This window comes from Corylus avellana, chromosome ca9 (genome assembly GCF_901000735.1).
Source record: "Corylus avellana chromosome ca9, CavTom2PMs-1.0".
Taxonomy (NCBI): domain Eukaryota; kingdom Viridiplantae; phylum Streptophyta; class Magnoliopsida; order Fagales; family Betulaceae; genus Corylus; species Corylus avellana.
In genome coordinates, this window is record NC_081549.1 from 21,683,136 (window position 1) to 21,695,555 (window position 12,420).

General features: G+C 36.4%; 2 protein-coding genes across 3 annotated transcripts in view; both read left to right on the plus strand.

Moving 5' to 3' along the window:
- The first annotated feature begins 3,595 nt into the window (after positions 1 to 3,595).
- On the plus strand, positions 3,596 to 7,529 carry LOC132191375 (receptor-like protein 41). Of its 2 annotated transcripts, XM_059606346.1 has the most exons (2): positions 3,596 to 7,247; positions 7,383 to 7,529. In XM_059606346.1, the coding sequence occupies exons 1-2, from the start codon at positions 3,893 to 3,895 to the stop codon at positions 7,427 to 7,429; spliced, it is 3,402 nt and encodes a 1,133-aa protein (XP_059462329.1). In that variant the 5' UTR covers positions 3,596 to 3,892; the 3' UTR covers positions 7,430 to 7,529. The 2 variants fall into 2 exon arrangements, with proteins under 2 accessions (XP_059462329.1, XP_059462328.1); XM_059606345.1 differs by having other exon boundaries at positions 3,596 to 7,529.
- Positions 7,530 to 11,466: 3,937 nt separating this feature from the next.
- The window catches only part of LOC132162487 (receptor-like protein 30), a 2,213-nt gene continuing 1,259 nt past the window's right edge, over positions 11,467 to 12,420 (plus strand). Inside the window, exon 1 of the mRNA XM_059572726.1 lies at positions 11,467 to 12,418. Coding sequence (XP_059428709.1) covers positions 11,870 to 12,418 — 549 coding nt within the window. The 5' untranslated portion in view covers positions 11,467 to 11,869. The remainder of the gene's footprint in view (positions 12,419 to 12,420) is intronic.

The window sequence follows — 12,420 nt, forward strand, 5'->3', positions numbered from 1 at the left end:
AAAAACCTCTAAAACTTTAGAGGTAAAGTGAATTTAACCCTTTTTAATTTTTATTTTGTCTGATATAACCAAAAGAATAATACTATAAATCGCATTTTTATTACGTTGTTATTGTACGCTGCTATATAGCAGTATCAATTAATCATTAATTAATTATTTCTAACAATAACTAATTTAATAGCTTATTTACACTATCATATTCATAGAGCGATGATTTCTAGAATTAAAAGACCAATAAATTGATTGGAAATTCAACTCTTCCATACTGAGGCTAATAAAAGCAAACCAGATTACCAAATTAATGTTAAAGTATTGGTAATCATCCATATTGGTTTTGTCCATGACAGCTTTATTGCCCAAGATCCAAATATAATATTATGTGGGTATTAGAATAACAAAATAAATAAATAAATTTAGTCACTAAATTTTCTTGTGATTTTAATTTAGTTTTTTGGGTTTTTAATTTTGATAATTAAGTAAGAGGTTTCTTCTAGTTTTGAATAATTCTCTTCATTTACTTATCATCCAATTAATTAACAGTGTATTAACAAACCAATAAATTAATATCATATGACTTTTCGTTAAATATGTTATGGGTCAAAATTAAATTCTCAACAACTAAATTTAAATAGGGCATAAACCTATGACCTAAATGATTTTTCAAAAAAAAAAAAAAAAAAAATCTTAAACCTCTAATCCAGAAGACCATTATTAAGCAACAAATCAATCACTCTTTGATAGGGTGACAAAGAATATGTAAGACCCAAATTGTAAGCTTAGAATTTGGTGATATCATTTACTAATGGCCCACTTGGACCTCGGTATACGTCAAGTCGTCCAACGAGGTTCATTTACCCTTCGAGTCGGGTTGCGTTTGTTGACTGATGAGTTAGTTTTGTCTGTTTCTTATTCTTACGAATTTTTTTAACTGGACTACCGACATGCAGTAAACTATACTATCATAATTAAACCAAATTGCTCTCATAAGATGCCAATTTAAGAGCAAATGACTCTTCTTGAGACCCAAAAAGTTTCTCAAGGACTTTTAAGCAAGAAAGAGTATAAAAAAAAAAGGGGAACATATTTTATAAGAGTTTATAGACGAAGCATGTGAAATAAGTTTAGCATTCCAATCACGAAGCTTCAAGGAAATTTTCCACTGAGCTGCTGAGGACAAATGGGCCGCCAATCGAACAGAACAAAAGAAAATCAGGCGATAAATAGTAAATGCTAAAACAAACAAAAAATGGAAAATATCCTCTTCATTTCAAATTTCTTCAATTTCTTTTATTTAGTATATTTTGAAGGAAACAGGATTATCTCTAGTCCATTTTGGACTGGAGAATATCTAGTTAATGGTCAGAATATATTTAAAGAGATCCCGAGGCCATTAATAGGACATCCGTCCCATTAATAAAAAAATAAAAAAAAAATAATTTATATATATATTAAAAAATTATAAAACAAAATTATAAAAAGTTATAAAAAATTAAGGGGTGGCCGAAGCCACCCTTGGCCGGCCATTGGGGTGGCTCTCAAGTCACCCCCAGCTAAAATGGGTTGGTCCCCTAGGGCCAAGATGGGGTGGCCAGCCACCTCTTATTTTTTTTAAGTCTGAACTTTTTTTTAAAAAAAAAAAAAAAATTTGTAGTGGGATAGGGTGTCCTATTTGAAGCTCTAAGATTTCTAAAAAGAAATCTCAACTATGAACTTGATATTTTCTATCTTGTTCCATTTTGAAGGGTTGTGTACTATCATTAAAATTTTTGAACAACATTACTTTTTAAAATAAACTAAATAAAAGAAATTAAAAAAATTTAAAATGAAAAGGATCATTTTCCCCAAAAATGCCCCACAGCTCGCACGCAACACTTGTCTAATCAATAAGGCCAAAATCATTGACCTGGTAATATGGATTTGTTTTGAGGGAACTATAAATAATACCACACTTTTATATTTTTACACTTATTTTTATAGTATTTTAGGTAATTTTTTAAAATTATTATTAAATTAAAATCTATTTATCTCAAATACAAAAAGTCACCTTTTAAAAGTGTGAAAAATGTATGTGAGAATGTGAACTTTGCTGGTAATTTCAAATCATTGATTCTAAAACTATGGCCGTGAGTGAGTAAACCTAGGAAAAAAGAAAGAAAAAAAAAGGGAAGAAATTAAGACTTGTAAGATCAAATAATGGAGCTCTGTATGGTCTTCAAAAGTGTGTTATATGGTCTTTGTTTGATGTTGATTTTCGCTCGGTCCAATAATTAAATCAAATAATTTATTTTTATAGAGAGAACCTTGATTGATTTTTTGGGATATTTGATAGTCATACATTTTTAGCGTTGATTTTACTCTTCTTATATGCAAGATTTTTTGAAAGTGATAATTGAATAGTGTTTTTTTTAAAAAAAAAATTTTTTGCCATGTAGTGCGTATTTCTATACTTTTATATGAAGGATCAAACAATATAAAGCCCTCTTCTGTCCACAAAAAATAAAAAATAATAATAATAATAGAGCCCTCTTTGGTCTCTATACTTTTGTAGTTCTTTTATTTGAGTTCGTTGCTATTTATTTCTGTATTAGTCTTCAAAAGTGACTTGTAAATATATTGTTATAAAAAAAAAAAAAAAAAAATTGTTAATACTTTTTAGATTTTTTTATTTTTTTTATTTTTTATGAAAAACAATATAATAATATGACATAATCGTAAGAGTAATTTTGAATGCTTTGTATTTTATAAATATTTTATATTTAAGGTTATTTATTAATATTTTTATTTAAACAAAAAACTTTAACAAACTAGTCATGCAATCATTAACAAACATTGTAAGAGTAGGAATCTCAATTCTCAATTATACTTTTATTATAACTCTTTAATTTTAGAGATTTAGAGCTCTTTAATTGAGTGAGTTCTTTGCTATTTATTTTCGTATTAGTCTTCAAAATAACTTGTAAATATATTTTTGTTAAAATCTTTGTTTTGTATTTAAAATAAAAACATTAACATACAATCAAAAACATAAAAAAAAAAATTTCTTAAAACGCAAAAATAATTTTTATTATCCTTTATATCATGTCAAAAACCCTTTTTTCTCAAAAACACAAGTATCCTGAAACACATTATAAACATTGAGAAATGATCGTCTAAATTTCACTAATCACCCTGGGTATGTTTGCCAAAGGATTGGAATGGACCCGACCCAAAGACGTCAAAAATTTATCTCAAAATTAATTCTAATATTTTTACTTTTTGCATCACATCAATCACTTTTTATTATTATTTAAATAAAAAAATTCATATAAAATATATATATATTTTCACTTTTCATATAAAATATATATATATATATATATATATATATATATATATATATATATTTTCACATTAATCAAATTTGTTACAATTTTTACCTACTCCTTTTTTCTTTTTTTTTTTCTTTTTTTTAATTTTTGGCCAAACACACCCCCTATTTTCTGACAGCCATGGCATTGGTGCTTGGTTTTTCTAAGACAGAGACGGGTTCCAGAAGAAAAGTCTCAAAAGTCTTCATCATTGATTGAAAAAATAAAAAACACAGTTCAACAAACGGACACGCGATATGCTTCAATGGCGCTTCTCCGTTGACCATTCCATTCTCATTCAATCCCTCTATCTGCTCCCGGCTTGGCTCTGCTGTGTCTTTTTCTTCTTCTTCTTCTCTTCTGTCTCCCCATTTTACACTTTCGGTTTCTGTCCCGTGCCAAAACCGAGTGGTTTTTGGTCGGCCACGGCTCAGAGCCGCAGATAAAAGGGTCAAGTTCACGAGACTTTACCCTCTTGAACCCACAATTGATTTCATCGATTCTTCACTTCTTTCTTGTATGGGTGTCTCTCGTTACAGCTTCCAATGAGAATTCCGTTCACTTCACGGGTTTTCTTGATACCCATTTGCTCAATTTTCCTCAGCTTCTGTATCTTTGTGGTGGCTGGCCAATGTTTGGACAGTCAGAGGTCCTTGTTGCTCCAATTGAAGAACAACCTTACATTCAACACTGCCATGTCCAAAAAACTTGCTCGGTGGAATCAAAGTGCGGATTGCTGTTCTTGGGAAGGTGTAAACTGCTCGGAGGAAAGTGTTATTGGTCTCGATCTGACCAACGAAGCCATCTCCGGTGGACGTGACAACTTAAGCAGCCTCTTCAATCTTCAGAATCTCCAAAACCTGAGTTTGGCTTACAACAGATTCAATGGTACAATTCCATCGGAGCTTCAGAAGCTGACGAATTTGAGTTATTTAAACCTATCAAATGCTGGCTTTGCAGGGCAGATACCAATTGAGATTTCTCGCTTGACAAGGTTGGTTTCTCTTGATTTATCAGCCGTTTACTTCCCCGAAACTATTCCTCTGAAACTTGAGAATCCAAACTTAAAGATGTTGGTTCAGAACCTTCCTGAGCTTATAGAACTTCATCTTGATGGGGTAAACATATCAGCAAGAGGGAATGAGTGGTGCCAGGCCTTATCATCTTCACTGCAAAATCTGAGAGTATTGAGTTTGTCAAATTGTTATCTTTCGGGCCCCATTAATTCCAGCTTACTGAAGCTTCAGAACCTCTCGATTATTCGTCTGGATAATAACAAGTTGTCTACTCCAGTTCCAGATTTCTTTGCAAATTTTAGACAATTGACGTCCTTGCGTCTCAGTTTTTCTGGGTTGACTGGCACATTTCCAGGAAAGATCTTCCAGGTACAAACACTAGAGATTCTTGACTTGTCTAATAACGTACTACTTCATGGTCGTTTGCCTGATTTTCCTCAGAATGGGTCTCTTCGCACTCTGGTTCTTAGCAATACAAATTTTTCAGGGACATTATCAGATTCTATCAGTAATCTTATAAAGTTGTCCAGAATAGATCTTTCAAACTGCAATTTCAGCGGATCACTGCCACACTCATTGGCAAAGCTTACCCAATTGCTTTATTTGGACATGTCATCCAACAGTTTCACGGGACCAATTCCATCATTCAGCATGGCCAGGAAACTGATCCAAATTAACCTTTCTCATAATGATCTAATTGGTCAGATTAATTCCACTCACTGGGAAGAGCTTCGGTATCTGGTAAGCCTTGAGCTGCATTACAATTCACTGAATGGAAGTATTCCAGTTTCTCTGTTTTCCCTTCCAAAATTGCAAAAATTACAACTTTCCAACAACCAGTTTTCTGGTCAACTCAATCTTTCCAACATTTCTTCTTACCTCCTGGACACCCTTGATTTGAGTAGCAACAACTTGGATGGGCCAATACCCACGCCTGTATTTGAACTCCAAGGTCTTAAGCTCCTCTCACTTTCTTCAAACAACTTCAATGGCTCCTTGCAGCTTAATGTGATTCAGCGGTTGAGAAATCTTTCCAGTCTTGATCTTTCGTACAACAGTTTATTGGTTGAATATAATGGAAATGATGGAATTAATTCATCTTTGTCCTCCTTTCCCAATATTACCACATTAAAATTGGCTTCTAGCAAGTTGAAAAAGTTTCCTGATTTCTTGAAAAACCAATCCAAATTAACCTATCTAGACCTTTCATACAACCAGATTGACGGAAATATACCAAACTGGCTCGGAGAACTTCGTAATCTTACGTACATAAATATCTCTTTTAACCGACTGGTAACTCTGGAACGACCTTTCTCCAGTCTTTCTTTTTTGAATGTCCTGGACCTTAGTTCAAACCAGCTCCAGGGACAACTCCCAGTTCTACCACAGTCTGCCACGTACTTGGATTTCTCGAGGAATAATTTCAGCTCTGCAATACCAGCTAGTATTGGTGGCTCCCTTAATTTGGCTTATTTCTTCTCTCTTTCTAGCAACAAGTTCAGTGGGAGTATCCCTGAATCAATATGCAATGCTGCATATCTTCAAGTACTAGATCTGTCTAATAATCTCTTCAGTGGAAAAATACCCCAATGCTTGATTGAGATGAGTGGAACTCTTGGGGTGCTGAATCTAAGGAGAAACAATCTCACTGGCTCAATTCCTAATTCGTTTCAAGGCAATTGTAGCTTACAAACTTTAGATTTCAGTGGAAACCTAATAGGTGGAAGTTTACCGAAGTCTCTTGCCAGTTGTACAAAGTTGGAGGTCTTGAACATTGGGAACAATCGCATCGAGGATACCTTCCCATGTTACTTGAAGAACGTGTTCATGTTGCGTGTCCTTGTTTTGCGATCTAACAACTTTGGTGGGTCTGTTAGTTGTTCAGAATCTAATGCCACGTGGCCAATGCTTCAAATTGTAGACGTAGCTTCAAACAATTTTACTGGTAAACTTTCAAAAATTTCTAACTGGATGGCAATGATGGATGATGAAAATGAGGCCCAATCAGAGCTCAATCACCTCCAATACCTCCAATATGAATTCTTGAGTTTGAATCAATTTTACTATCAAGATACCATAACAGTTACTATCAAAGGTCTAGATGTGGAGTTGGTGAAGATTCTAACTCTCTTCACCACGATTGACGTTTCCTGCAACAACATTGAGGGGCCAATACCAGAAGAATTTGGGGGACTTAGATCACTCCATATGCTCAACTTGTCGCACAATACTCTTACAGGCCAAATTCCACCATCTTTGGGAAACTTGACTAGATTGGAGTCATTAGACTTGTCAAAGAACAAGCTTACAGGGGAAATCCCAGTCGAACTTGCAGCTGGTCTGATTTTCCTTTCTGTTCTAGACCTTTCGTTCAATCAATTGGTGGGGCAAATTCCAGTAATAAAGCAATTTTCTACATTTTCTGAAGCTTCCTATGCAGGAAATAGTGGATTATGTGGCTTCCCTTTGAAAGCAAAATGCACACATGCAGAGCCAACTTCTCCACCAGCACCAGCACCAAAATCTCTAGACACTGCTTCAACTATGCTGATTGGATTTGATTGGCAGTTCATAGTGACTGGACTTGGTTTTGGCGTAGGAGCGGCTGTGGTTGTTGCTCTCCTGATGTTTTGGGAGAAAGGGAGAAGATGGTACGATGAAAGCATTGATAAAATTCTGCTCGTGGTTCTTCCCATGATGGGATTGTCTTACACAGGCTGCAACAATAGGGCTGAGGCAGAGGAAGATGCTGAAGATGAGAACACAGAGGACTACGATGATGATGATGAAGATGAAACGGAAGATGAAGAATTTCGAGGGCGGTACTGTGTTTTTTGTTCCAAACTGGACATTAGTAGGAAGAGGGCCATCCACGACCCCCATTGTACATGCTATAACTCACCCCCCATTTCTTCTTCTTCCTCTACATCCTCATCTTCTTCATAGTTACATCGACAAAGTAAAGCTTTCTTCCCTCTTATATTTCATTATATTTTGGACTCCTTCTTGTTGTATATAGGTACAGGATCATCAACCCAAGAGAGGCGGGATGAGAACATATGCTGAACTTGTAATTGAGTAGCCTTTTGGTTTAGAAATAATCTCCTTTTTGCCTAACATCTGAATTGGGTGTGTCTGTTCTGGTATCATGTGGAAAGAGAGCGTGGCAGAGCTGTGCCATTACTCATTCAGGAGAGCGTGGCAGAGCTGTGCCATTACTCATTCAGGAATTTCATCAAACAGGTGAGCGACTGGTCATACTTTTTGATGAAAACATGCACATACCTGAACAAGGAATTTATAAAGAGAAATCAAGCATTTACAGCATCAATGCCTGGGCACACACAAGAACTGATTTTGCAATATACGGAGACAATGCTTTTGCTCATACATGACTCTGATGAAGTCCTTAATTAATTGGACTTAGAGTCTCTTCCTTTCCTACTCTACGAGAACTGCTTTTCGTTGAATCGCGGTTTATCTAGATGAACGGTTTGCCGTTGATAATATGCCGAAAGCAACCATCGCTTTAAACAAAATGCCTGTCGTTAACTCGATTGGGAAGATTGAGTCTTAGTTTTAGAAAATGATTTCCAGAACGTAAAATGGTTTCCAAAATTTTTTCTTCTTCTTCTTTTTTTCTTTTTCTTTTCTGAGCAAATACGAGGAAACAGGGGAAGGAGAAAAAATCAATGAGCTGGGCAACCCAACAATAAGCCTTAAAACATTCTCATCAGAGAAGATAAACAAAAAATAAAAGGAATGCATCAAATGAAAGGGAATGCATTTTATGGTGTTTATTTCGACGTAAAATAGTTGTCAATGGAAAACATTTTATTTTTGACCGAAAATTCTTCTATAATTTTCGAAAAATGGTTTACGGTTTTCAAAACCGTAAACTATTTTTCGAGTTTGAGCATCTCATTTTTAAATCGACTGATCTTGCCAAGAACCGCCTAGGACTCCGTCGGGACTTGAGCGGGACCCGCCCGAGACTCCATCGAGACCTGCCTAGGACTTGATCAGAACTCGCCCAGGACCTGTTCGATACCCCCTTCGGGACCTGCCCGAGACCCGACTGGACCTGAACGGGACTCTCTCGGACCTACCTAGGACCCGCTCTAGACTTGACTGGGACTCTCCCGAGACTTGACTGAGACCCAACCAGACCCCACCGGGACCCACCCGAGAGTTGATCGGGACTCGCCTGGGACTTGCTTGGCACCCGCCCGAGACTTGCTTTGGACCCCAACGGGACTTGCCCGGGACCCGCCTGAACCTGCCCAGGGTTACCCGGAGTCTGTCGGTACTTGCTTGAGACTTGACCGAGACCCGCCAGGGACTTGCCTAGGACTTGCCTAGGACCCGCCCGGGACTCGTTGGAAAATATTTTCCCCTAAAATATTTTCGGCATAAAATATTTTCAGCGGAAAACATTTTCCGGTATTTGGCATGGAAAATCAGGCAAGTCCCCGATGTCGGAAAATGTTTTCAGCAAAAAACATTTTCCTGAAAAAACATTTTCTTGTAAAACATTTTCTGGAGTTTGGTGTGCACGCAAAATCATATTAAACACTAAATTACGAAAATGTCTCTATCGGATCTTGGGCGGGTCCTGTTAGGGTCTCAATCTAATCCTGACGGGGTGCTGCTAGGATCTAGGCGAGGTCTGGACGGGTCCAGTTGGGTCCTTGCGAGACTCGGTTCGGATACCTCTAAGACTTTATCGGGACATTTTTGTAATTTAGAGTTTAATATGATTTAATGAAAAAATATTTATAAAAAAAAAAAAAAAAAATTCCGTGCGCACGCTAAACCCTGTAAAAATGTTTTTGGTATAAAATATTTTCAGGAAAAATGACTTCCCTGAAAATATTTTCCAACGGAAACCATTTTAGGTCGAAAGAAATTGAGCTTTAAGAAATGCTAGTTTGCATCTTGTGCATAGCTCTAAAATGAATAGTCCAGATATTGCCACATCATTAATTTTTTTTGTAAGCGTCTTCAAAATAACTTGTAAATATATGACTATATTTTTGTTAAGAGACATTTAATTTCATCAAATGTCATATTTTGTGTTGAGCTATATATAATTCTTTTTTATGTAGAATTTAAGTTGCAAAAACGAAATTTACTTTATTCTGAAAATTAGTTTAATGAATGAACTTAGCCAATATGTTGGTTTTAAGTTCAAGTGAAATTATGAGTTTAGTAACTGCTTTAGGAGTGCAATTAATGTGACTTTCCTTTTCCTTTTCTTTTTTCATTTGAAGTCTTAATATCTTGGAATTTAATTATTTGTATTATGTTTACCGTAATTGGGCTCTTTTTTTTTTTACATGTCGGTACAATAGAGGGGATGAGAATTCAAACTAGTAACATCCACTCATTACTGTAATTGGGCCTTAATTAAAGAGCAATGACTAACTTTTTTGTCATAGTATTATTTTTACCATAATTGAGGACTTAATTAAAGGATATGGCTTGTGGTGGTTTAAAACTACCGCACATCTGCCGTAAAAAATAATGGAGGGTTGAGATTGTTTTGGGTGTTCTTTTAAACCAAACTATATCGTTTTTGTGAAATTTAAGGAACTCATGAACCAAATGTATGAATCAAACATTTTCTTTCTTACACCGTTTAAGGGGGAAGTGGGAACGCCTATTTAATCTCTCTCTCTGTGAACTTTTCACTCTTTTAGATCTTCTCTCTCTCTTTCTATCTTAATAATAACAATTGGTGTGTGGCAGAGTGACTCACAGTTTGAGTGTCAGACATCCCTCAAACCGCAACAACCCAACTTCCTCACATAAACAACATGGGCCCTAAGGCAAGCTAGCAGCAACTTATTATGGGTCATGAGCAAGTGATATTAAGTAGACTCTCATATACAATTATGGTGATGTGAAAATAAAAATCGTCATTAGTTTTTTCTTGTTATAAGCCCTCATTGATCTAGTGATTGATTTTCACTACCATATCATCATAATTGATTCAATATTATTTCTAAACGAAGATAGCAATTTCCTGATATAGTCCTCAGGGCAAGGATACACAATCCGAAATATCTGGATCAACTAATCAAAGTGAAGCATGAGGAAACCGCAGGACTAGAACATGAAGAAATCGATGAGGACGTGCCAGATGGTCTCTGTTTCAATTGAGTAAAACAAAGTTGAACAGAGGATTAAGAGCAAAGCAGGTTGTTGCTTAGATGTAGTGGCATGGATATGTGTTGTTCATGAAATATTTTTCAAGGAAAAAGAACAAAATAATGCAAGATTATTAGAGTCTTTGCAAAACAACTAGTAATAGATATTGCATATATCTTGGAGACAAGATCTGACAAAAGAAAAACATCACTATGTAACCAATATGCATCAAATAGCAACATTGAACAAAATTTGTACATGGTAAAGTCCTCAAAAAAGGAACGAACAAGATTTTTGATAAACAAAAACAAGCTACTCTTCTTAAGATATTACAGCAACTACTTCCCATGCAAAATCTGAGTATTTCTCTAAAAAAAATTTTGGGCATTCTATGTGCAGTCATCTTAGCTAATTGTACAAGAATTTGAACTCAAGAAGTGAGTTCTCGTTTGGAATAACCAGTCTTCTTCTAAAGAGTTTTGACCCAACCATGACTTTTGTTTAGTGTGCAGTATCACACATCGTAGATGGCTGAGGCAACAATCATGGACGGCAAATACATGGTAATGGCAGCATAATCAAGAGAGATAATTACAGCCCCATTTTTGTGAAAAAGGGGGACTGTTGCAGTTCGAGGGATGTTTGACAACTGGATTGTGGGTCTCTCCGCCACACCCGTTGCTATTCTTTAGAGACATTGAGTGAAAGAGAGAATCTAAAGAGTGAAGGGTTAGAGAGGGAGATTAAAAGGACTTTCTCACTAACTCCTTAAACGCCCTAAGGAAGAAAATATTTGCTTTAGACATTTGCTTCATTGAGATCCTAGATTTCACCAAAATGACATAATTTGGTTTAAAAAGGTACCCAAAACAATGTCAAAATTTCATTATTTTCACAATAGATTTAAACTTTTTTTTTTTTTTTTTTGTTAGGACTTTAGGGGCATTGCCTAATTTGCCTCATTCAGCCGGCGCTGTGAGGGGTTCCAGATGAAAAGTCTCAAAAGTCGTCATTCGAATAAATAAAAAACTGAAGCAAACGCGTCTGCTCCACGACAGTTCAACAAACGGACACTTCAACGGCGCTGCTCCGTTGACCATTCCATTCTCATTCAATCCCTCTCTCCGCTCCTGGATTGGCTTTGCTCTGTCTTTTTCTTCTTCTTCCTCTGTCTCCCCATTTTACACTTTCGGTTGCTGTCCCGTGCCAAAACCGAGTGGTTTTTGGTCGGCCACGGCTCAGAGCCGCAGAAAAAAGGGTCAAGTTCACGAGACTTTACCCTCTTGAAACCACAATTGATTTCATCGATTCTTCAATTCTTTCTTGTATGGGTGTCTCTCGTTACAGCTTCCAATGAGAATTCCGTTCACTTCATGGGTTTTCCTGATACCCATTTGCTCAATTTTCCTCAGCTTTTGTATCTTTGTGGTGGCTGGCCAATGTTTGGACAGTCAGAGGTCCTTGTTGCTCCAATTGAAGAACAACCTTACATTCAACACTGCCATGTCCAAAAAACTTGTTCGGTGGAATCAAAGTGCCGATTGCTGTTCTTGGGAAGGTGTAAACTGCTCGGAGGGAAGTGTTATTGGTCTCGATCTGACGAACGAAGCCATCTCCGGTGGACGTGACAACTTAAGCAGCCTCTTCAATCTTCAGAATCTCCAGAACCTGAGTTTGGCTCACAACAACTTCAACGGTTCTCAAATTCCATCGGAGTTTGAGAAGATGACGAATTTGAGTTATTTAAACCTATCAAATGCTGGCTTTGCAGGGCAGATACCAATTGAAATTTCGCGCTTGACAAGGTTGGTTTCTCTTGATTTATCTGCCGTTTACTTCCCCGACACTACTACTCTGAAACTTGAGAATTCAAGTCTCAATGTGCTGGTTCAGAACCTTACGGA